The sequence below is a fragment of the Perognathus longimembris genome, chromosome 18 (genome assembly GCF_023159225.1).
Source record: "Perognathus longimembris pacificus isolate PPM17 chromosome 18, ASM2315922v1, whole genome shotgun sequence".
NCBI classification, from domain to species: domain Eukaryota; kingdom Metazoa; phylum Chordata; class Mammalia; order Rodentia; family Heteromyidae; genus Perognathus; species Perognathus longimembris.
In genome coordinates, this window is record NC_063178.1 from 2,491,422 (window position 1) to 2,515,303 (window position 23,882).

The window sequence follows — 23,882 nt, forward strand, 5'->3', positions numbered from 1 at the left end:
CGGCGGGCGCTGGGGGAGGCCCGGCTGCGCTTCCACCGCCCGGGGCCCCGGGGAGGGAGGAACGGGGAGCTGGCGCGGGCGGCGTGGGCCGTGGGCGGGGGCGTGTTCAGCCGGGTCTCTGCCCGTGGCCTCTCACGGGTCGCCCGTGTCTGTGGCCGTGGCCGGCCCGGGGGAGGGACCTCGCCGGCACCGGCTTTGACGGGCTCGGCCTCAAATCCCACTGGCGCTCATAGCTGCCGTGGGGGGGGGGGGGGAGGGAGGCTGGGTGGGGAGGGGCGGGGAGGCTCAGCTCTGTGCTCCACAGCCGTCTGTGTGCACGACGGGCCCCACCGGCCCGCTGAGCTGAACTCACACGCAGGCACACGCGTGTGTTACCCAGCGCCATGGCGGCAAACACGAGCGCTAATTATCTAATAAACAACCGCAGAGACTCCCCTTGATTTCCTGCAGTGCGGCGGACGTGGCTGTCAGTTTTCTTTATTAAAGTCTAGCGGGGGGGCTGGGGATATGCCTAGTGGCAAGAGAGCCTGCCTCGTATACATGAGGCCCTGGGTTCGATTCCCCAGCACCACATATACAGAAAACGGCCAGAAGGGGCGCTGTGGCTCAAGTGGCGGAGTGCTAGCCTTGAGCAAAAAGGAAGCCAGGGACGGTGCTCAGGCCCTGAGTCCAAATAAATAAATAAATAAATAAATAATAAATAAAATCTAGTGGGTCTATTACCCCTCCATAGGTCTTCTCTCTCTGTCTCTCTCTCTGTCTCTTTCTTTCTCTCAAATAAATTTTGTTTTTGAGTTAGCATATGTTAACAATGCAAGGGGGTTTCGTAGCGATAAATCCAGAGATGTGTTCTCCATGTTCCGAGCAGATTGTGCGATCAATGAACTTTACAAAGCCAGACCAGCTTTTGCTCAGTGCATTGTATAAAAGTTGAAGTACGTATACCCTATCACTTTCAGAAATTCTGCTTTTTAAGAAAGGTGTTCTTGGAAAACATGGGTGCCCGTATGGAAAGAATCCGCACTGTAAATGGTTTATAAATACCTTCCATCGGTCTCCCTGTCAACGGGAGATCGGTTGTGTCAGCTACAGGAGACACTGCACACTGAGTGGTTGCTGAACACTGAGGTAGTGCATCACTGGGGAAGTCACTGGAAACAAGACAGCCGCACTGTGGCTCCTTCGCATTTCAACGTGGTATGGGAGGGGGCGGTTAGATTCCAACTGCATGAAATTAAAAGTGTAGGGAAAGCTATGTTCTTGTACGTCCATCCGCCATTTCCGAAAGAGTGAACAGGTGAGCAGAAAGTGTCCTATGACTGTTTCTTGGGAAAAGGATCCAAACCTTTTACTCCTCATTTATGATGTGCCTGATTAAGTGTTTACTCTTGATCTGTTGGGATACATTCCCTTTATGACGTGCTTATAAAAATGTACTTAATGGGAACTGATGCATAGAGGAATGATGATGAGAGAAAAAGCTGCATATTAAGCTCTAGCTAAGTGAAACAAAAGAGAATGCTTTAATATTCACATGCACAGATGAAGGGACTTTCTCTCCCCGAATACAAGGTAGTTTAAAGGGGACAGATGTTTCAGATAGACAGAATTAGGAGAAACTTTATCTTAAAACAAAAAAGGTGCTTTGCTGTCTCCTTGGTTTTTGTATTGCTGTTATAATGATCATTCGTTTTATAACCAGGAAAAAAGCATAAATCAAGGCTATTTTGATGCACCAAAGAAGCCAGAACCATCGATTTGCTGCGGGCAGTTTTCGTTGAATTCTGGGTCATCCACACACCGTAGCCACAGACACCTGTGTCTGTACTTGGGCGTGGTGGCTAGGTCCCAGAGCTGCAGCCATAAGTAGAGTTCTAAAATATATGCGTGCCTTTCCTTTCCATGCGTTGCCTAGTGGCTTTTCCCCCGCTATCAAAAACTTGGTTGAAATATCAGCTCCAAATTCAGAAAGCTCCCCCCCCCTCTCGTTCTTCCACAAAGGCAGAGTTACTCTCTCCCGAGGTTGTGCATTTCAGTCGGGTGACTTGTGCGGACGAGATGAGGGCTGGGCGGGTGGCATTTGGAAGGGAGCGGACCTCGAGCGACTCACCTGATGAGTGTGTGAATCCGCTGAAGGGTGGATTCAACACTCGATGGCATTGTTGGGGGGTGGCGGTGCTAATAGGGAAGGTCAAGTAGAAGAGGGGGTTAGTGTGCGTGTGCTTCGGATGGAGTCTCCATTCCCCCGCCCCCCATAGCGTTATGGCTACCATGAGAAGAGCAGCTCTCCTCCACCATGCCCCTCCGCCATGATGTTTCTGCCTCGAGGGCTTGCAGTGGATGGAGCCAGCCAACCGTGGACGCGAAGCTCTGAAAACAGGAGCCAAAGCCGAGCTTTCCCCGCGTTTGTTATTGACGCGGGGATTTTGTCACAGTGACAGAAAATAAAAAGTCACACCAGAGGTTACTGCCCTGGGGAATATTTTCCTATGGCGATGGTTCCCAGTGTCTCAGGGAGGCGGATTTCCTCAACACCCGGAGACACTGGGAAGACAACGAAGGGACAAAGAACGAGGCTTCAGGCCTCCGCCTCTCGTGCCAGGCCGAACTCTGGGACTTGTGTGCAGGGGTAAGCCTTTCCTGTCCCGTCTTCCAGCAAGTTCTGGAAAGGGGTTGTGCGGAGGTCAGGCATTCCCCGTGGTGGCTTACCCACCACCAGAGGCTTTCCCAGGCTGTCGCGGGAGATGGCAGTTTGTCAGCCGGCTTCCGGTGTTACCAGATTGTAAACAGTGATGCTCCGCTTGGGAGAACTCTTTCTCCCTTTAAATACCACGTTATCCAGAAATCTCCACCACCCCCTGCGCGCGTTCACACTGTCTTTGAATGACATTATGGTGTCGGAGTGGAAGTTACGTTTAAAAATTTCCAGACATGCTTCAAAAGAAATGAGCCAACGGATTTGGTTTTTGTTGTGGGGGAGGTGGTCAGTCATGGGGCTTGAACTCAGGGCCTGGGCCCTGTCCTTGAGCTTTTTCACTCAAGGGTAACACTCTACCACTTGGAGCCACGGCGCCACTTCCGGTTTTCAGCTGGTTAATTGGAGATAAGAGTCTCACAGACTTTCCTGCCCAGGCTGGCTTTGAACCAGGATCCTCAGATCTCAGCCTCCTGAGTAGCTAGCATGACAGGCGTGAGCCAGTGGCACCTGGCTCAACTGAAATTTTCAGTTGAAAAGTGAAAAGTTTTTAAATGGGGGGTCTATAAAGTAGATTGAAGAAGAATTTTCAACAAAGAAGATTTTTCTTTTTGGTGAAAGCATGGTAGAAAAATGTGACTTCAAAGTTATTAGGATGAATTTCTTTTATTTAAATCATCTCTGAGTTTTTACTGTGCATTGTGATTCTCCAACTAGAAACAAGATCTGTGTGTGCGTGCGTGTGTGTGTGTGTGTGTGTGTGTTAGCCATTGGCACTTATATCCTTCCTTCTATATAACATTCAGCTGCTTCTCTGGGTTATACCTGTTAGAGTTGTAAGTACTAGTTCTAGCTTCTTGGATTTTGGGTGCATTTTCAAGACAACTGATGTGTTCTCAAGTTCTTCAGTATAGAGGTGACCTTACTGTCTGGGTTGTTTTCTTTCTCACATGCAGTGGGGTTTTCAGCCCCGTGAGTAGACAGCAAGTCACTTTCACGGTCCCCGTTTTGTGCACGCACCCGCGCCTCTTCTCTACATTTGCATACGATGTAGATTCATGAAGACATTGTGTTCTCGAGCCAGTATTTTAGAGCTCCCATTAGCTTACCTTGATTTTTGAACTAGGGGAAAAATAATCATCAAAATGTGACATGTTCTTCTACAGCTGCCCTCATTAGAGGAAATCGCAAGAACTGTGCTCAGTTTTCTGGCTCCCTGGACTGGCTTATCAGCAGACTGGAAAGACTAGAAGCTTCCTCAGGTAAGTGTTCTAGTTTTCCCCATGGACTGAGTGAGATGTTATTTCTGTTTTCTTCTGTCTGTTGCCCTTTAGATTATGCAAACAAATTTCTGACTCAGTGTAATAGTAGTGCTTTGCTTTTAATTATTTGGAGATTGTTTGCATATTGATTTAATCATTACCAGTGCCATGAGTTATTTCTGAGTAGCAATTGAACAATACCTTGCCATTTACATTTTAATTAATTAAACTTAATTTAATTGTGAATTCTCCTTCTTTTCTCAAATCACAGACTCCTGATGTACTCAGGACACAAAAAGAAGAAATTACAGTTCTCACTTTTTTCTTGGTGTTCAGAAAGTTATTTGGATAATTTGGGGGGGGGGCAGGTAGGGGCTGAGGATTAGCTTCACAAGTAATACAATACAATATTTTATTATAAAAGGGATTTCTTAAATGATAACCAACAGTATAATAGGAAAACAGAAGCAACCCACCAATGGAGTGTCTTTCTGTTATGCTGGTTTTATTTTGACGGGGTGGGGCTTCTCAGTGATTGACAGGCTTTCCAGCTGTAGTGGGGTGGTGGGACTTCTCAGTGATTGACAGGCTTTCTGGCTGTGGTGGGTGGGACTTCTCAGTGATTGACAGGCTTTCTAGCTGTGGTGGGTGGGACTTCTCAGTGATTGACAGGCTTTCTAGCTGTGGTGGGTGGGACTTCTCAGTGATTGACAGGCTTTCCAGATGCATGAAGCTATTGACCGTACTGAGCCCGGGGGTTGGACTGGAGTGAGGAAGGGAAGCCCACTCACCAAGCCCTCCATGCGTGACATGAGAGGAGATGGACAAGACCCAGAGGATTAGGGTCACATAGGAGTGAGGTCTGCTGATCACTGACACCATGTTCCCCCCCCCCCCCATCTTCCTTCCTTTCTCCAATGTTCATTTTGCTTTCCCTCACTGCTTTCTACAGCCTGCCCCTAAGAGCAGGCCGTACAAAGGGTGGTGGCTGGGAGCTCGTGCCTGTCCTCTCTGCTAAGGAGGAGGACCGTGGAGTGACTGGGGGGAAGGCAGTCTGGGCAGCCTAACACCAACGGCAAGGCAGCCTTGCAGAGCCTCCCTGCAGGGAGTGAGGGCAGGTGCGCCCAGTCTGCACGCAGGCGGCAGGCGGCAGGTGGCAGTTGCTGTTTTGTGCGCGTTACGAGTATTAATCCTCTAATTCTCACGGCAGCCCTGAGGGGTAGATGCTAGCGTTGTCTCCAGCGTGCAGGTGAAGGAGAGACTCAGAGCCAGCACGTGGGCTGCCATCTAGACCACCTGAATGATCGCACGGTGCTGTTGCTTTAAAGGATCCATTTTGTGTGTGTGTGGGGGGGGGTGTATTGCGGTTCGAACTCAGGGTCTCAGGCATGTGAGGCAGGCACTCCTACCACCGAGCCACCACCCCCAGCCGTGTTTTCTGCTAGTTATTTTGGAGTTAGGGTCTTCCTTCCCGTCACGGGCTTCTCGTTGTAGTTAGGGTGTCAGGCATACAACCCTGCCCCCGGCTTTCCAATAAGAAGGGGTCTGGAGAGACCTTGGATCCCTTCCTGTCCAAGCTGGTTTTGAACCGGGATCCTCTCCATCTGAGCCTGCCTTGGCTGTAGGATTGCAGCTGGGAGCCAGCTTCTTTGAAGGTGCTCACTGAGGATACGCTTATTCCTGGAAATTAAAGTCTGTACGGTGATGTGGAGGTGCATTCTTCTGGGTTTGGATTCCGTTTTCCTTTCCTTTTGACACACACCACGGTAGAATGTGTGGGCCGAGTTAGCAAGGCCCTCCTGGTCTTCTAGTTCCTTGACTATCTTGCTGTGCTCTTAAAAGTCTCCATAAACCCACAGCCATAAGTACCGCTGGTGAGAAAGGATCCTGCCATGTGATCACATCGTGAAGAACGGCCGCTCTCACCTTCCTGGGGGGTGGGGTGGGGGGGTAGAGGATCATGTCCTCCTGGTCTCGGGCCCAGAGCATCAGTGTGCGTGCGTCTAAGCCAGAGGGAATCGCAAAGGCAAAAGGAGAGGCCCGTGCGTGCGTGGGGAGCGGGGAGCCTTGCGGGGTTGCGTTTGGTCTGTCCCCCCCACCCCCCGCAGCGTCTTGCCTGCTGAGCACCCTGCCCTTCTTCCGGGAAGGCTGCAGCCTGGCCCCCCCTTTTCCTGATCTGGGGGCGGGGGATGAGCTCCCCTCTCTCACTGGGCTTCTGCGCGCAAAGGCCCCCAGGGCTTAGGCGGGAGGACTCTTTGGGGTGCTCCAGGTGATAAAGTTCACACCAGGAAATGGCCCGCGTCATCTAGAACTCCCAGAATTCCCACCACGATCTCTGGATCTCTGGGTCTCTGGGTCTCTGGGTCTCTGGGTCTCTGGGTCTCTGGATCTCTGGGTCTCTGGATCTCTGGGTCTCTGGGTCTCTGGGTCTCTGGATCTCTGGATCTCTGGATCTCTCTGGGTCTCTGGATCTCTGGATCTCTCTGGGTCTCTGGATCTCTCTGGGTCTCTGGGTCTCTGGGACTCTGGATCTCTGGATCTCTGGGTCTCTGGATCTCTGGGTCTCTGGGTCTCTGGGTCTCTGGATCTCTTTGGGTCTCTGGGTCTCTGGGTCTCTGGATCTCTGGATCTCTGGGTCTCTGGATCTCTGGATCTCTCTGGGTCTCTGGATCTCTCTGGGTCTCTGGATCTCTGGATCTCTGGGTCTCTGGGTCTCTGGGTCTCTGGATCTCTGGGTCTCTGGGTTCTCTGGATCTCTGGATCTCTCTGGGTCTCTGGATCTCTGGGTCTCTGGGTCTCTGGATCTCTGGATCTCTGGATCTCTGGGTCTCTGGGTCTCTGGATCTCTGGGTCTCTGGGTCTCTGGGTCTCTGGGTCTCTGGGTTTTCCTGAGGAGACTTTCCTGCCATTCCCAGGCAGTCCCACGCCTGAGCCCGAGGAGAAGCGAGATGGCGGTGGCAGCTGTCTACGGGGAATCACGCCTGACAGCTGGGTGCGTAGCCGGCAGGCCCTCCCCGCCTCCGCCGGGACCTTCGACCGCCTGTTCCAAGGGTGCGGGGCTCTGCTTCACGCTTCTGGGTCATCAAGCCCTGCGAATGAGCCGGATCTAGTGGCTGACGCCGGCCACCCCGGCTGCTCAGGAGGCCGGGAGCCGGGGGTCCGGGTTCCAGGCCAGGCCAGGCAGCAAAGTCCGAGCGGGATCACCGGGAATCGAGACGTGGAGGCGTGGCTCAAGGGGCAGAGCACCAGCCCTGAGTGCAAAAGCCAAGGGAGAGTGTGAGGCCCCGAGTTCAAGACCCAGTGCCCACCCCTCCCCCACACACACACGCACACACGCACAACTTACCGGGTATGCTCATGGATTACCTACTGAAGGTCAGGAAACAGCACTTAAAAATGTTCTTTTGAAGTGTCTGAAGTATTAGGAATTAGAAGTTACTGATCGAGGAGTGCGTAGTCTGGCTTCCATTCTCCACCAAGCATTACCTTGTAAGGGGTCGGGGGTGGGGGTGGGGGGGATTAAGAGAACAAACGAGAGCCTGGATTTTGAGGATTCTCGTATTTTGTCCTATTTTACCAGCAATGAGGAGGAAAAAAAAAACACCTAAAAAATGAAACGGAGCCTTTCCTTTTTCTTTTTAATAGAAAAAAAGAAAAGAAAGGGAAAGTATTGGAAGCGCCGGAGTTATCTGAGATCTCGATCCTTATGACCGTGTTTCTCTCCAAGCCCTCGGATTAGCTGGAGAGCAAATGACGTTTCTAGAAAATGGCTCTGGAGATGAACGAGCAGGTTTTCTGTCCTCCAGGTCCCGTGGTTCTTCCTTCGATCTGTTTCTCCTCTCAGCCAGCCCGCGGCGGCAGCCCTGGGTGGGGAGGGAGGAGGAGGAGGGGGACGGTGTGAGCGTGACAGTGTGTCAGTGCAGCGCGGCATTCCACGTGACACTTCTCGCCTTGTCTTCTCGTGCTGGTTCTGGAGCTGACTTCGCTGTTGGGCACCAGCGTGCCTTACTTAGCTCCGTTCCCTCAGGGCCGGCGTCCACTACTCGAGCCGCAGGGCCGCTTCCATCTTTTCGGTTGTTCACCCAGGCCTGGCTTTGAACCACAACACACAGATCTAGCCTCCTGAGGAGCTAGGCTTACAGGCCTCAGCCCCAGTGCCGGGCGGAGAGCTTCCTTTTCTTGGCAGCTCTTTTCTTTTAGCTTCTCCATTTTGTTCTTCGTTTAAAGTTGGGACTGAAGCCTGGTTGAGGTGGCCTGCGCGTTACAATTGCATTACTTGTGGTATGGGTTTCTTACACTCATTTCCCACGAAAATACCTTGTTTTCCCCTTATCTTGCATACACACACACACACACACACACACACCACATACACACATGCGCGCGCGCGTGATATTCGGTTTATTTTGTTATTCTGTATATGAGTAAGAATGTGATGCATGTTCCTTTCCTTTTTGTAGCACTGGGGTTTGAACTCAGGATTCTGAGCTTGCTTGGCTTGGCTGGTGTTCTAATGCTTAAGCCACACCCTCACTCCTGCTTTTTGCTGGCTATCTTGGAGATGGTGTTTGCTGATCTGGCTGACCTTGAACCATAGTCCTCTAGATCTCGGTCGCCCGAGTGGTTAGAACTACCGGCGTGAGTCACCACCCCCAGCAAACTTGCATTTTTTTAATTAATATTTCTCTCCCTTCCTTGATTTTTGCCAGACTGTGTTCTATTTTAATTTTAACCTCTGTCACTCTTTTCTCTTCTCAGCTTTTTGTGACTCAAGATTTAATGAGTTTATTTCTTCCTTAGCTTAAAAACCAGTATAAAAAATTCCAAGCATGTGCAATTATGTTTCCAAGTCGGCTTGGCACTACACTTCTTAGGGATTGCTATTTTAAATCTTTATGTAATCAAATATTAATGTTACATACATTTTTTCTGTCTGTACTTGAGTGAGATGTACAAACCGCATGTAGAAGAACTTCTGTTCATTTCATTTTATTTATTTACTTTTTGATTCGCTCCTGTTCACACAGGGGCAATGACGTTCGCTTTTGCTTCTTTGTTCTTCTGTTTCATTGTTTGTCAAAAAAAAAAAATAACCGTTAAAAAAGTAAATGACAGTTGATCTTGTACCGAAACCAAAATCATTCCTGGGCTACACACGGATGCCCATTTCACACAAGCAAAAGCGTTCTCTCTCTCTCTCTCTCTCTCTCTATGGTGCTTCTGGCTGCAACCCGCCGGCCTTGCTCCGTCCTTCCCCGCCTGCGATTTGACCTGGTGGGCTCCGCCCCCGCCTGCGATTTGACCTGGGTGGGCTCGCCCCTTCCAAAGGAAGAGAGCAGGTGTCTGTGCCGTGGGCTCCCAGCAGAAGTTCCCACGGGTCCTTCCACCTGGGGAGGGACACACCAGCCCCGGCTCTTCCTCTTCTCCCGTCACCACGACACGCCAAGAAAAACAGAAGGGAGAACTCCCCCGGAACCAATCCCACCTTCCACCCAGACCCTTCACGCTTGGAACTAGCCTGGCCGTGTCCGCTGCTCACTCTAGCTGTGGCTGCTTCATTCTATGATTCCCTTCCCCCCCCTCCCCCCCAGTAACGCAGTCGGAGGAGCCGCTTTCCTCCTGGTGTGTTCCACGGCTTTCCTCAGCACTGACTAAACCCTGTGAGGCTCAGCCCCCCGTGTTTGGGACCCCGCAGTCCTGTTGTCTCTGGGGTCTGGCCCCTCGCAGTTCCGCCCTTGCTTCGCCCTTCTCTCTGCAAGGTCTCCTGGATGAACCGACGTGTTCTGCATGGTGTTTGGATAACGAGCCCGCTCGGGCTCCCTCTCTCAGCCGGTCTCTCTGGAGGGACCCACAGTGGAGCTTCCTCGCCTCCCCGAGGCTCGGAGGAAGGTCAGCGGGGGTTGTGCACCCTGTAGAGAACAGCCAGGCTCACGTGTGCAGGGCACACTCCCTTGCTGGGGTGAGCAGGCTGGACGAGGCTGTGCGGATTGAGTGCGTGTAGACACTTAGTGGGAGGTGTGTTTATGATGAGCGGTCCGCATGCTCATTTAGTAGAACTCAGGAGCGATTCCACAGGCCGTATGCTTCATTCAACAATAACCACGATTTGTATATATCAGCTGCAAGCAGCTTCCATGAATACGTGCTTAAGAAATAGCATCGCTTACGTGACCGTATCATCATCCATGTCAATTCTGTATCTGCCCCTGTCATTTACACGATAGGCTCCGTGATACTAAAATTTCCCCTGAAATTATTTACAACAATTTGCATAAGCAATATGACTACTTTTTTGTGCCTACTTTGACAATTATTAAAACATTTTTAATTCTTTCATTCCAGTCATACTCTTATAAACTCTTCCTAGCTTTTTTGTTTTTATTTTTTTTCTGAGTCTCAGAAAACTTTATTCACTTTTATCAGCTCTGGGTTTACTCAATATCTTTATTAGTAGTAGTCCAATCACTTTCAGTTCAAGTATCACATTATAATCTCTAGTAAGTATTATTTAATTTCCTCATTTCTTACTCAAGAGTTCCAGGCCAATCACAGCATCATTTAAGCGCACACATAATTTAATACAGCTATTCTTTGTTTACTTTGAAAATTAAACCATGAGTCTTTCAGTGTTTCCCATAGGAATTTTTTCCCCCTTAACCTCCAACCGCAAATTTGTGACTGAATGTGACAGTCAAAAAATAAAATTTCTCTGGCATATTGTCGGGCTATGAGAATTAAAGAGAGTTATAAAAAAAAAGTAACTGATTATTTCTTGCATCTGACCAGGTAGAATTGATTTAAAAAAGTTTTAGTATGAAGCACAAAATTCTGGAAGCCTTCTGTCAGCCTATGCTAAACATGAGAATGTTAAAAGGGGGCTCTTTGTCGTATGTCCACTGCACATTTTGTGGTGTATGCTACTCATTTCCAGAATCCAGTCCTGCCGCTTTTCTCATGTATTTGGTTTTGTACCTGCTCTGCATCTTCAAGGGTATTGTTTTGTGGGGTCCGGAGGAGTCCAAAGCCCTTGCTTGGACTTTGATTTGTTGGTCTTCTATTCCTAATGGTACATCCATAGCAGGAACGGGGTGACTTCTTCTGGAAAGTCAGCTGTCTCAGTTTGCTTGAGACGCTGTCACAAAATAACATCAGCTCAGTGGGTTGTGCCCTACCGCAGCTCAGTGCGCACACTTCCGGTGGTGTGCCGTGCGGTCGTGTGCGAATCGTTGAGCCTGCTCATGGCCTTTGTATCGTGTTACCGTGGGCTCTCGTTGAGTTGTATTTGTGATCGGCCTGTCAAGAAACAGCTGCCAGGCTTGCACAACACCAGCGTGAGTTTCAGGATTTGGGGGGGGTACTTCTGAAGCTGAGTACGCATTCACATTTCAGCCGCTGATGTCGTAAGCGGCGGGACGGGCGTCGCACGGGGAGCGGACTGGGCCTTGGGTCTGGTGTGATTGGTGAGCGCCATGAAGAACGACGTCTTGAGTTGTGTCTTGGTGAAGCTCACTGTCCTCCCAGGAAGGCACCCTCTGCGTGAGGTGTGTGCGTGTGTCTCGGGGCTCGGGCAGGGCCTCCCCGGTTCTCTTGGATTGCAGAGAGCGGCCGCGCTTTCTCCCCGCGAGCCTCGCGGCTGACAGAGCCGGGGCAGCGCTGCCAAGTGAGCAGGTGCATTCGTTTGGCCTTTTGCACAAGTGCGCGTGAAACAATCTGCTAATGAGATTTCCTTTCTCTCCTGTTTGTAAATGGCAACACGAGAAAAAGCCTATCACTGTGTCGTCCGTGACGGCTGCGTGTCCCGTGTTCTGTTTTGCGTCTTACGCGCGTCTCGTGGAGGAGACGGGAATGCCCTCCCTGGACGCGGACGTGTGAAGGCAGGCTTTGGAAAAAATGCTTGGATGCCAGGCAGCTTCAGGAGGTGTGCTAGGGTCCCGCTCATCGTTTGCACACTGGGCGTGTGCGCGTCACGGGGCTGCGCTCCCGCCGCCCCCAAAGCGAGGGAGCCAGTGCGCCGCTCAAAGCTGTGTCTGCGTCTCGCGCCTCACCCTGGGGGCTCCCACCTCCTCGGCCGAGGGGCGTCCCGGTGGCTCCCTTTGCCGCCCCCCCCCCCGGGGCGTCACCGTGTTTGCACACCGGTCTCGCCTCTTGAGCACCCCCGTCCCCTCTCATCGGAGTCCAGTACGAGACAATCGGAGGCCGGACGGGGCGAAGGCGGCTTGCCGGGAGGCCGTCAGCCCTCTCCCCCGCCCGGGGTTTGATCCGCAGGCATCCTCGAAGTGCTGCACTGCGTGCTGGTGGAGAGCCCGGAGGCCCTGAACATCATCAAGGAAGGGCACATCAAGTCCATCATCTCGCTCTTGGACAAGCACGGGCGGAACCACAAGGTGAGCGGACCCCGCTGCATCTCCACGCGCGCATCTTTCTGGAGTCGTTTAAAGCGTAACAGCCGCGTGTATTCTGTACCTGACAGAGCTAGTAGGAAAGACACACACACACACACACACACACACGCACACGAGTTGCACTCAGTACCTGTGTGTGCAACTCGGGCTGCGTGGAACGAGCTGGAGGTGGCTTCCCGTTCCAGGTCCTGGACGTCCTGTGCTCACTCTGCGTGTGCCACGGGGTGGCCGTGCGGTCCAACCAGCACCTCATCTGTGACAATCTCCTGCCGGGAAGAGACCTTCTGTTGCAGACGCGTCTCGTGAACCACGTCAGCAGGTAGCCGGGGCACCGCCGGGGCACCGCATGGGCTGGGGGTCACCTGGAGCCGGGGCACCGTGTGGGCTGGGGGTCACCTGGAGCCGGGACAGCAGCGGCTCGGGGGTCTTATTGGCGTCCCTATTGTATTTCCCCAGGAAATAACAGAGGTGCCTTTAAAAAAACAACAACACTAAGCTGATAGGTTTATAATAACAGTAGATGAGCGCGGGTTCGAGTTTCCACGCACACGCAGCCGCGTTAGCCTCTTCAGCAGCAGGCTGGAGAGAATCATGCTTTCCGCGCCTTCTTAGAAATAGCCGAGGATGCTTCCCTGCGGCCTGCTTCGAGGTCCGCACCGTGAATGGTTTACAGGTTCAGTGTCCAGGCCGGTGGCTCACGCGCGCCTGTCATCCCAGCCACTCGGGAGGCCGAGAGCTGAGGACCACAGGGCGGAGCCGGCGGGGAAGGGGGATCTGTGAGACTCTTAGCTCCACGGAACCCCCAGAGAACCACAGGTGGAGCTGCGGCGCGACGCGGTAGAGCGCTAGAAAAGAAGCTCAGGGACAGAGCCCAGGTCCTGAGTTCACGCCCCAGGGCTGGCACCACACACACGCACACACACACGCACACACACACGCACACACGCACACGCACACACACCCCTGCGTGCCATGAACCTTGATGGTACGACGTGCCGAGTGTCTCGTTTTGTGCTTTCATTTGATTAACGCTAGAAAGCCTCCTTCACTGCGGCGTGGCCAAGGAAACAAAGTCACGTTAGACTCTTGGGGGACACCCCCACGCTCACCCCAAAGCACGGAGCCGTCGCCCGTAGGCGATGCGGGAGGGAGGCCGCACCGCGTCCCCTCCCCCCACCCCACCCCCCCCCAGTGGCTGCGCCGTGGTTCCGAGGGCTTGGGGTGTGAGGCCCCGGGACGCGGGACCCGCGCTCGCGCGCGTGTGCTCACACGCGTGTGCTCACGCGCGCGCGGGCCGCCGCGCGGGCCTCCCCCCCCTCACCCGCGTCTCCCGTCTCTTGGAAGCATGAGGCCCAACATCTTCCTGGGCGTGAGCGAGGGCTCGGCGCAGTACAAGAAGTGGTACTACGAGCTCATGGTGGACCACACGCAGCCCTTCGTGACCGCCGAGGCCACGCACCTGCGCGTGGGCTGGGCCTCCACCGAGGGCTGCTCCCCCTACCCGGGGGGCGGCGAGGAGTGGGGCGGCAACGGCGTGGGCGACGACCTCTTCTCCTACGGCTTCGACGGCCTCCAGCTCTGGGCAGGTGGGTGCCGCCTCGGCCCGCGCGCGGGGTTCGGGGGGACCGGTGGGGGCCCGCGGTGGCGGGGGGGGGGGGTGGACGTGCAGGGAACGCGCGTGTGCGTGTGTGTGCGTGTGTGGTGGTGTTGGGGGTGGGGGTGCAAGTGGCTCTGATGGGAGCGCGCCGAGATGCAGCCGGTGCTGCGTGAAACGCTGGCCCCGCTCAGCCACGGCAGCCGCGGGCAGCTCCGGCCTTGGCCTCGGCCTCGGCCTCGGGCGCGGCGCGGGGTCCGGAGTCCAGGCGCTTGGACAAGCCGATGCGCAGGCGCACACGTCACCTCGGCCGATGCGCAGGCGCACAGGTGCACGCGTCACCTCGGCCGATGCGCAGGCGCACACGTCACCTCGGCCGATGCGCAGGCGCACAGGCGCACACGTCACCTCGGCCGATGCGCAGGCGCACACGTCACCTCGGCCGATGCGCAGGCGCACAGGCGCACACGTCACCTCGCCGGCTCCGGCTCTCTCGCCTCGGCTTCCTGCGGTCGTGGTCTGGACGCCGGGGAAGCTCAGCTCCTGCCCCGGCGGGCGTGGTGGAGTGAGCCACGCAGCCGCGTTTAGAATGTAGACCTGGGCTGCTCCCGGCTGACTTGGTAACGGGGGACACGCTTCCCCCCTCCCTCCTCCTCCTCAGCACAGGCCGCGACTGGCCAGGCAGGAGCTCCGCCGCTCCAGCCCCGTGGCCAGCCGCTTTTTGGCCTTGGTTATTGTTTTAGGCAGGGTGCCCTCCCCTCTCCCCCCAGGTGGGGGCGCTCCTGAGCGGCCGCCTGTCTCTGACATGGGCCCCTGAGCCAGCCACTGTACGCACCCCCCCCCCCCCCGGAGCTGGGATGACAGCGCCCCACCCTCCAGCCTCCACCCTCCAGCCTCCACCCTCCAGCCTCCAGCCTCCAGCCTCCAGTTGAGATGGTGTCTCAGGAACTTCGATACCCGGGCTGTTCTTGAACCATGATCTCGTGACCTCTCCATTTCGTTTATTCTTAATGGCCGATACGGGACTTAGGGCAAGTGATTTCGAGGAGACAGCAGATGTTTTATCTGTGAGCACTTACTCACCGGAGGAGAGTGGAGATAGTTCTTAGACTCAGAGGCTGGCTCAGAATGCCAACCGTCGAGCCGTGTCTTCATTGACACTCTGTGTGCAGTTGTGATTTGGGCCTCCCAGATGTTTCAAAGGGAGCAAATGTTTGCAAAGTCTCCGTGCTTTTAGAGAATTTAAATATAGAAGAAGCAAGAGGAGGGGCGTCTGGCGGCACAGGAAAGATGTCCAGACGCCTCATCCAAGATCTGCACATCTCCCTGTCCTTCTGTCCCTGTCTGGCGGATGTAGACAACAGGAAGTAATCCCTGAGAGGTCACGCTGTAGCTCTGTATAAATGCAGTGGCCTTCCGATGGACAGTGTTAGCCATCGTTAGAACTGGCGTTGATCATATTCCTGATCAAAGTGTTGGGTGATGGCAAATACTTGTTTTCCATACAATTAAAATAATAACATTTTATTCATTATTAATCTTGGCACAAACGAAGAAATAAACCTTCTTCTTTGAGCTACATTACTTCTGCATGCTTTTTTTTCAAGCTACCTCTTGTTTTTTTTAAAGCTTGCAAATTTGAACATTGGTACTTTTTTTTTTCTTTTTCAAGTAGATAGCATTTATCACTGGTGTTTCCAATATGTTGCCGACAGAACTCTTGGCATGCTAGGGGTAAAAAGAGGCGCTGTGGAAATGTAGAGCATGCCCCGTGAGCTCTTTCTTTGTCTTGGTTTCAATTGAGGGGTGTGTCTGTGCTTGTCCGCATGTGTATCTGGGAGACTCTCCCCGTCCCTTCTTCGCGGGCGGCTGTGAGAAGCCGATGTCCTTGCCATTGGCGTTCATTAGCAAATGACTTCTGATAGAGTCAGGAATGGGTTTAGATGGTTGGTAGGCCGGGGCACGAAATGACACTAATCAAATATCATTTTCATGGGTCTAGTCATGTCCTGCTCTATTACAAGGCCAACTGCCAGCTCACATAAAATAAATTCAATTACAAAACAAAAGCAAATTGGCAGATGATTGTCTCAGAATGAATAGGGTACTGGGAGAACAAATGACCCAGCCTTTGTGCTCACATTGTCTTTACTTCTATGTCGAATGTGTAGAGCAGAGAGGACTTTGTATTGGAGAGAGCGTCCGGCCTGACGCGTTTGCTGGGCCAAAGAGTGTGTTACTTGTGAACCAGGGATTTAGTCATGGTAACAATTCTAGAAGCTATGTGGTGTTCCAGTTATTAGAAACCGAGGCGCAGAAGTTCAAGTTGGGCAAGGGGACTCATGCCTGTAGTCCTAGCTTCTCAGTAGTTAGAGACAGGCGGATCATGGTTCAAGGGCATCCTGGGCAAAAGTACAGGAGACCCCCATCTCAACCAATAATACCCTAGGCATGGTGGCCCATGCCTGTAATCCTACCACGTGGGCAGCATAAATAGGAGGCTTGCTGTTCCAGCCACTGTGAGCATCCGTGCCCCAAACCCAGAGAGCTGGGGAGGTGGCTCAAGGGGTCGAGTGCTCGTTGAACAAGTAGACAACTCTGAACTAATACTCGATCCAGCAAATGACATAACAGCCTTCAGAATGAAAAGATCAGGGCTCAGAGAGGTGAAATCCTGGCCGACGGTCGCACAAGTTCTCCAGGTAGCTCTTTGAAGTCAGGTCTTCCCCGCTCGCAACCTCCTCATGCGGAGGGTAACTTCTGCGGGATCCGCTATCATCCAGGTACACGTGGAAAGTTCTACGTAGCAGAGGGTCCATTCCCAAAGCAGCAGCACAGGTCCCCAAACCAAAGCATTATTATTATTATTAATCATTATCCCTGGCCGTAGGGTGCGTGGCCCGGACCGTCAGCTCCCCAAACCAGCACCTGCTGCGGACCGACGACGTGGTCAGCTGCTGTTTGGACCTCAGCGCACCCAGCATCTCCTTCCGCATCAACGGGCAGCCCGTGCAGGGGATGTTTGAGAACTTCAACATCGACGGCCTCTTCTTCCCCGTGGTCAGCTTCTCCGCGGGCATCAAGTGAGTGTCCCCCATCCCGGGCGGGGGGAGGGGAGCCCCCTGCCCGGCTCCGCACGGCTCCTCCCTCCCTCCCGGGGCCTTGCCGCTGCTTCTCACGATGGAGGAAGGGCTGCCCGGCGCCTTGCCTGCCGGTCCGTCCCAGCGTCTAGCCCCGCGAGTGTGTATCCCGAACAGTGCATCGCGTGGTTTTGCTTTGTAGGGTCCGCTTTTTGCTGGGAGGGCGGCACGGAGAATTCAAGTTCCTCCCCCCGCCCGGGTACGCGCCGTGTTACGAAGCCGTTCTCCCCAAAGAGAAGCTGAAAGTGGAGCACAGCCGAGAATACAAGCAGGAAAGGACGTACACGCGGGACCTGCTGGGACCCACCGTGGCCCTCACCCAAGCGGCCTTCACCCCGGTGCCCGTGGACACCAGCCAGGTACCGGAACCACCAGCCTCCCTCGTCACCTACGGGGAGGCCGAGGCCGGAGGATGGGCAGGAAAGGTCCCCAGACTTCAGCTCCAGTTGACCAGCAAAAAGTTGGGCTGGAGACGTGGCTCAAGTGGTGGAGGGACCGCCGTGTCTAAGCTAGCTAAGGGAGCGTAAGGCCCCGAGTTCAAGCCCCAATACTGCCCTCCCCCCCAAAGAGTATCACAAGGTTCTAATTTCTTTTTAAACTTAGTTATTCTGTCCACAGCTTACAAGGCAAGGTACTTTAGACAAGTCTGTGGTGGGGGGAAAAAACAGACCCACCGGTTCCGCGTCTTCCTACATTTGTTCCTGATGTGTGGTTTCTTTGTCTTCTTTTGGATTGTAGATCGTCCTGCCCCCTCACCTGGAAAGGATCAGAGAGAAGCTGGCAGAAAATATCCATGAGCTCTGGGTGATGAATAAGATTGAACTTGGCTGGCAGTACGGTCCGGTACATGATTTTAGAATTTATTTTCAGATCCTGTTCGTGCATCTTTTTGAGAATATAACATTTCCCCCCTTCTTTTTGTGATGGGGTGATAGGAATGGGCCGGAGGGATGTCTTTCGGCATGTGGTAGGCGTATGCATTTTTAGGGGCAGGATGGGGGAGGGGGGCCCGATTTCACCGGCAGGCTTTTCTGCGGCAGGGCTGATCGCCCGGACAATGGGGGAGCAGCCCGTCTTTGGGCCGCGAGTTTGCCTAGGCTGGCTATTGATTTCTGTGCCAGAGCTTCACAAGCCCAGTCGCAGGGCGGGTGGAAAGGGGGGAGGCGGGGGGGGGGGGCGGATCTTTCCTTCTGAGCGCTGCTCTCAGCCTGGCTGACCCCGGCGGCCCGGCCCGGGCGTGGGTGTGCCCACAAGGTCGTTACTCGTTGGCTAACCGTGGGAGAACAGCGCCCTCTAGGCGGCGGCCCCAGTAGGTGTAAGAGCAAAGAGGAGGAGCCATCAGGACCCAGCCCAGCCTTAGCCTGGAGAGAGCCTCTGAGTCCTTCACAACGGTCGCAAGAAAGGAAAGAATATAGACATTTATTATTAATTATGATGGGCTGGTCCTGAAGTTTGAACTCAGGGCTTGGGCACTGTCCTTGGGCTTTTTTTTTTTTTTTGCTCAAGGCTAGCGCTCTACCACCGGAGCCACAGCTCCACTTCCAGTTTGTGGTAGTTAATTGGAGATAAAAGTTTCATGGGGCTGGGAATACGGCCTAGTGGCAAGAGTGCTCGCCTCGTATGCATGAAGCCCTGGGTTCGATTCCCCAGCACTACATAGATAGAAAATGGCCAGAAGTTGTGCTGTGGCTCAAGTGGCAGAGTGCTAGCCTTGAGCAAAAAGAAGCCAGGGACAGTGCTCAGGGCCAGAGTCCAAGGCCCAGGACTGGCCAAAAAAAATAAATAAATAAAAATAAAAATAAAATGTTTCATGGACTTTCCTGTCCAGGCTGACTCTGAACTGTGATTCTCTTATCTCAGTCCTCCTGGGTAGCTAGGATTGTAGGTGGGAGCCACTAGTGCCTACAAAAGATGTCATTTCTAGCTTGGCACCTTATGTGGACTTAAAAATTAAGTTCTGGTTCACGTCCGCCTGCCTGTGCCATGGCATGGGTAGAAGATGATAAATGCCCGCGGTGTAATCATTCTGTTCTCTGGCAGCCCCTGTCGTTTTGATCTCTACCGAGGTGTTAACAAGGCTATTCTAATGCAAGGATAGGGAACATCTTTCTCATTCATTCATTCCTGAACATCTACAACTTAGTGTGCTGGCGAATCCAGTAGACTCTTGTTATCTTTGGGTTCTACGCCCATGGATTCAGGGAAAATAATTCATCTCTACCGGACACACACAGATCCCCTTCCACAGGTGGTGATTTCCACACGGTGTGGCGTAGCGATTATCTATGTAGCTCTGACGGCCTCTCAGCTCTCGCAAGCCGTCTAGAGATGGCTTCGCACGCACAGGAGGACGTTGCTAGGTGACGTCCAAACACCAGGACATTTCCTAGACGGTCACTGAGCAAGCTTGGATTTGGTACCCACGGAGTACTCTGTGAGCGCGGAGGACATGTCCCAGGGTTCCTTCAACAGTGCCTTCATCATGCTGGCTCATTTGATGAAAGTAGAGGAGTAACATGAGAGCAGAAGCTAACTCACCAAACTACCACACAGCGTTTTAGCCAGCGGTCCCGTTTATTAATACCTCCCACCAGGGGGCTCAAAGCCGGCAGATGACTGTCGATGAAAACGACGTCTCTGTTGTATGTTCTTGCACGTAATGCATCTCCGCTCATAAAATACTTCTTCGATGAATTTCACATTGGTTGGGTGTCTGCCACGTGACTTGCGCGGCGTGTCCTAGGTGTTGGGTCTTGCCTTCTGGTGCAGAGGGGGAGGTAGACTGTATCTCAATAAGTGGGCACCCACTTTGTGGCAGGTGTTTTTTTTTAATGTAGGATGGGTGGGCAGATTGCCACATTTGGCAGAATTGCCTTTTCCAGTAAGCCCTGGAAAGAGCCAGGCCAGCAGGCGCGTGGGTATGAGGGCAAGCGGGGCGGAGGCTCGCGGGGGCTGTGGGAGGAGAGCTGGAACACAGACGCCGCCAGCCCTTACCCCTGGCTGTCACCGTTGACGGTAGTGGGTGGGTCTCTGGAGATACCAGAGGCTTCTTTGGGGACAGAATGGGGGTGGGGTGGTGATCTAGGCGCTCCTTCTTGCTTTCTACTTCTGGACATACGGTGACGTCACCATTACGTGTGTTTGGTTTTGGAGGCTACATGGTAGGCCGGTTTCTTGTCCCGTTTCAGGTGAGAGATGATAACAAGAGACAGCACCCGTGTCTGGTGGAGTTCTGCAAGCTGCCCGAACAGGAACGTAATTACAACTTGCAGATGTCTCTGGAGACCCTGAAGTGAGTTGGATAACTTTTCATACTTTCCCATCTCTCTCACCTCAGGGGAGTCAAATAGTGAGGTGGTGTGTGTGCGCGCACACCAGTCAGTCTTAGGGCTTGGATTCAGGGTCTGTGCGCTGTTCCAGAGCTTATTTACGCAAGGCTAGCACTCTACCGCTCAAGACTCTCCATTTGGCTTTTTGGTGGTTAATTGGAGGCAAGAGTCGCATGGATTTCCTGTTCTGTCAGGTGTCAAACTGTGGTCCTTAGATCAGACTCCTGAGTAGCTAGGAGTTAGGCATGAGCTACCAGCACCCAGCTGGGCTCATTAATTTATGTCTTGTTGCTCTACACCGGTATTTCTCAAATGATGAATTACAGAATTTTGAGGGTATGCTCATAGTATAAGCCTGGGACCAGGCTAGTCACAAACCGTTTCTGGCCTGTTACAAAGTAAGTGTGAGATGTTAAGAGTGACTAATTAGAAACTTTGATGTCAATGCCAGGGAGAAAAGCTTATGTCTGTTATAAATGTAGGTGAATATCTAATATGTTTCATTTTGAAAATTTCATCTAATTTTAATGTATTTTTATCAGAGACCTGCATCAGACTGGAAAATAAGCATGGGTAACTTTGGACCCAAAATATTTAGAGAATGTGGTGTTAAAAGAATTAGAGATTTTTCTTGACAAGTGTTCTGTCGGTCTCTAAAATGGGATAGAGCAATTTGATGATGTTTCTAAATTTATTTAGCTACAGAATTCTTTTTTTCAGGGTGAGCCTCTGGGACCATTTCTCTCTGTAGCATGCTTAGAGAACAGCTACTGTAGGCTATTTTGTGTCATCTTATAAAGGCAACTTTTCTTCTTAGTGACTTTTTGCTCATCAATCTCTTGGATTTGTCACATTTTCAGCTGGAAGAATGGGTCAGGGATAAGATAAATAAAGCCATGTATTTTCAAAGTTATCTAGACGAAAAGTTCAGAAAACAGTGGTGTAATCTTGTTCTTTGCTTTCTCTCCATCCCTTCATGTCCTACAGAAGTGACTTTGTTCAGGGAGTTCTCCATACATACCCTCCTCTGATTTCCTCCTGGCCGTTCTTGTTGGGTTTGTGCTTGCCAAGAGCCAGGGCTAATTTCCAGTGAAGCGATTGCTCCAAGGAGCTAGAACGTAAACCTTAAATAACGTTTTAGATTCGAGGATTTGGACTCAAGCACCTAGTGTAAAAGGTGCAGAGTCATTATGATGGAGCGAGTCAGAGGAAGCCCAGAGCGTTGGTTTAGGTTGGCCTGATTCCTTGAGGAATAAGGAATCTATCCACATCAAGACAATAAAGAACTAACATGATAAGGCCCGGGATAAGGCATGCCGGATGTACCGCTCCGGCCCAGCCTGTCCTTGTGCTCAGCATCTCCTGTTTCCATTTGTGGCCGGGACACGAGTGAGCTCGCTACTTTCAGCCCTGTAACTCGTGAAAGCTCATTATCCCTCAGCATTTACAACATAATTGACTTAAGCTTGCAGTCCGCTCCTTATCATTCTGGAAATTGACAGCTAGACCAGCCATGGCTCGGTACGTTCTGGAAGGCAGAGCTCCCTCTTCGTGCATTTCATTATGCTGAACCTTTGCCAAGTGCGTGCATATAATCCCGTCTCCTTCTCGGCCCCTACTGCTGTTTCTTACAGCAACCATGGTGTCCATGATGGTTTTGCCGTGAGCTGATTTCACCCGCTTCTTTGCAAATTCAGTGGCATTGGATCTTTCCTCTCCCCCTTACACTTTGTCCGAGTCCAGCGGTTCAAAGGAAGCATGGTGCTTGCTGGCTTTATTTCTGGGGCTCATCTGTTTCCTGGTAGCTGCCCCCTGGAGTAGGGGGGCCCTTGGTGACGGCCCTCACCAGCGGGCTGTCCCTGTGAGGTGCAGCCTTTCTGAGTCTCGGGTTTGTTCTCAGTGGTCTGGAGATTGCACATGGTGGAGCTGTCCTAGGGCCTGAGTGACAGCTGTCATAATGCCTTCAACACTCCATGCCGCACAGGGTTTTGGCTTGTGAACTTGATTTGCTTTTGCTCGGTGATCTCATTTGTTTGAATCTTGCGAAGTAATAAACCAACACATCGATGAGAAAGTTCTCCCAGAATATCACTTGCGTCCAGTTAGAACCCTCGGTGAAACTCTGGTGTTTGGCGTGGCATCTGCAGGGCCCCGGCCACCGGGGTGTAAGAGAATCACTCACGCAGGTGCCTTCGTGAGAGGAGACAGCCGCATGGAAAAGGGCCTGGGAGACTTGTACGTTCGGGAGGTTTCTTCCTGTGCCATTTCCATGTCTGGTCTCAGCTTCTAGGAGGAAGTAATTTATGGACAAAGACGTTTTCCTGTTGCTTAAAATCCAGAAGCATGTGTCCTGAGGTGGTGATAGTCACTACCGGGGAATGGTTGGACCCAGGACGGCTTCCTGGTAACTCACGTCGGCCTTTGCGCTCTAGGACGCTGCTGGCGCTGGGGTGTCACGTGGGAATAGCCGACGAGCACGCGGAAGAGAAGGTGAAGAAAATGAAGCTTCCCAAGAAGTAAGTGAGGCAGGCGCCCGCACCTGTCACACCCCCATGGGACCCTCGGTAGACACACACGTGTCTTGTACACCTTAAGCTGTCATGAAGTGGGTCCCCAAGTACAAACAGCTCAGTGACACCAGGGAGCACTTGAAGTCTGTGGTGGAGCGGCCGGATCCACCATATTCTAGAGGGAGAAGAAACGAAGCGCAGCAAGTGTTTGAGGAGCGTGTGATTGTCACGTGCTATTTTCCGCGCGCGTGTGAACGTGTGTCCACGTTTCCGTGTCATTGTGTAGAATAGGATGTTTCCTGGCGGCACTGCTATGCCCTCATTTGCTTTTGTTGAGTGACACTGCGCTTGAGGAATGACTCTGAAGTCCGTGTGCCTCTCAGTTACCAGCTGACGAGCGGCTACAAGCCCGCGCCCATGGACTTGAGCTTCATCAAACTCACGTCCTCTCAGGAAGCCATGGTGGACAAGCTGGCCGAGAACGCGCACAACCGTGTGGGCGCGGGACCGCATCCGTCAGGGCTGGACCTACGGCATCCAGCAGGTACTGGAGGGACGGAGGGAGGGAGGGAGGGGGTTAGGGGGAGGGGGCTCCGCTCTGGGGCTGGGCGAGCGAGTAAGTCACAGCTGGATCAAAGCACCGGCCTGGGGCTGGACTCGGGGAATGGCGCTGCCCGAGCTCTCGGGACGGCCAGGTCCTGTGGCGTTTCTCCCTCAGAGATGGCGTGTTCCCATGGGGCTTTGAAATACTAAAATGAAATGGTAACAGCGGATGCGCAGTGCCTTCCTCCTTCCCCCGCGGGACCAGGTGTCGGCGTGTCGGAATTCCACGTGTGACCTTTGCCTTGTGTGCTGCACCCGGCCCTGGGTGGGGGGGGCAGCGGCCTTTAGGTGTTTGTTTATTCAGGATAACTCAGGCGTTGGTCGACGGTGCTCTTCAGGATAAAGGG

General features: G+C 52.9%; 1 protein-coding gene across 1 annotated transcript in view; it reads left to right on the forward strand.

Moving 5' to 3' along the window:
* The window catches only part of Ryr2 (ryanodine receptor 2), a 285,298-nt gene that overhangs the window by 127,629 nt on the left and 133,787 nt on the right, over positions 1-23,882 (forward strand). Inside the window, 11 exon segments of the mRNA XM_048367485.1 lie at positions 3,862-3,957; positions 12,223-12,341; positions 12,545-12,678; positions 13,704-13,945; positions 16,844-17,036; positions 17,236-17,452; positions 17,832-17,936; positions 20,282-20,385; positions 22,855-22,938; positions 23,316-23,424; positions 23,426-23,476. Coding sequence (XP_048223442.1) covers positions 3,862-3,957; positions 12,223-12,341; positions 12,545-12,678; positions 13,704-13,945; positions 16,844-17,036; positions 17,236-17,452; positions 17,832-17,936; positions 20,282-20,385; positions 22,855-22,938; positions 23,316-23,424; positions 23,426-23,476 — 1,454 coding nt within the window.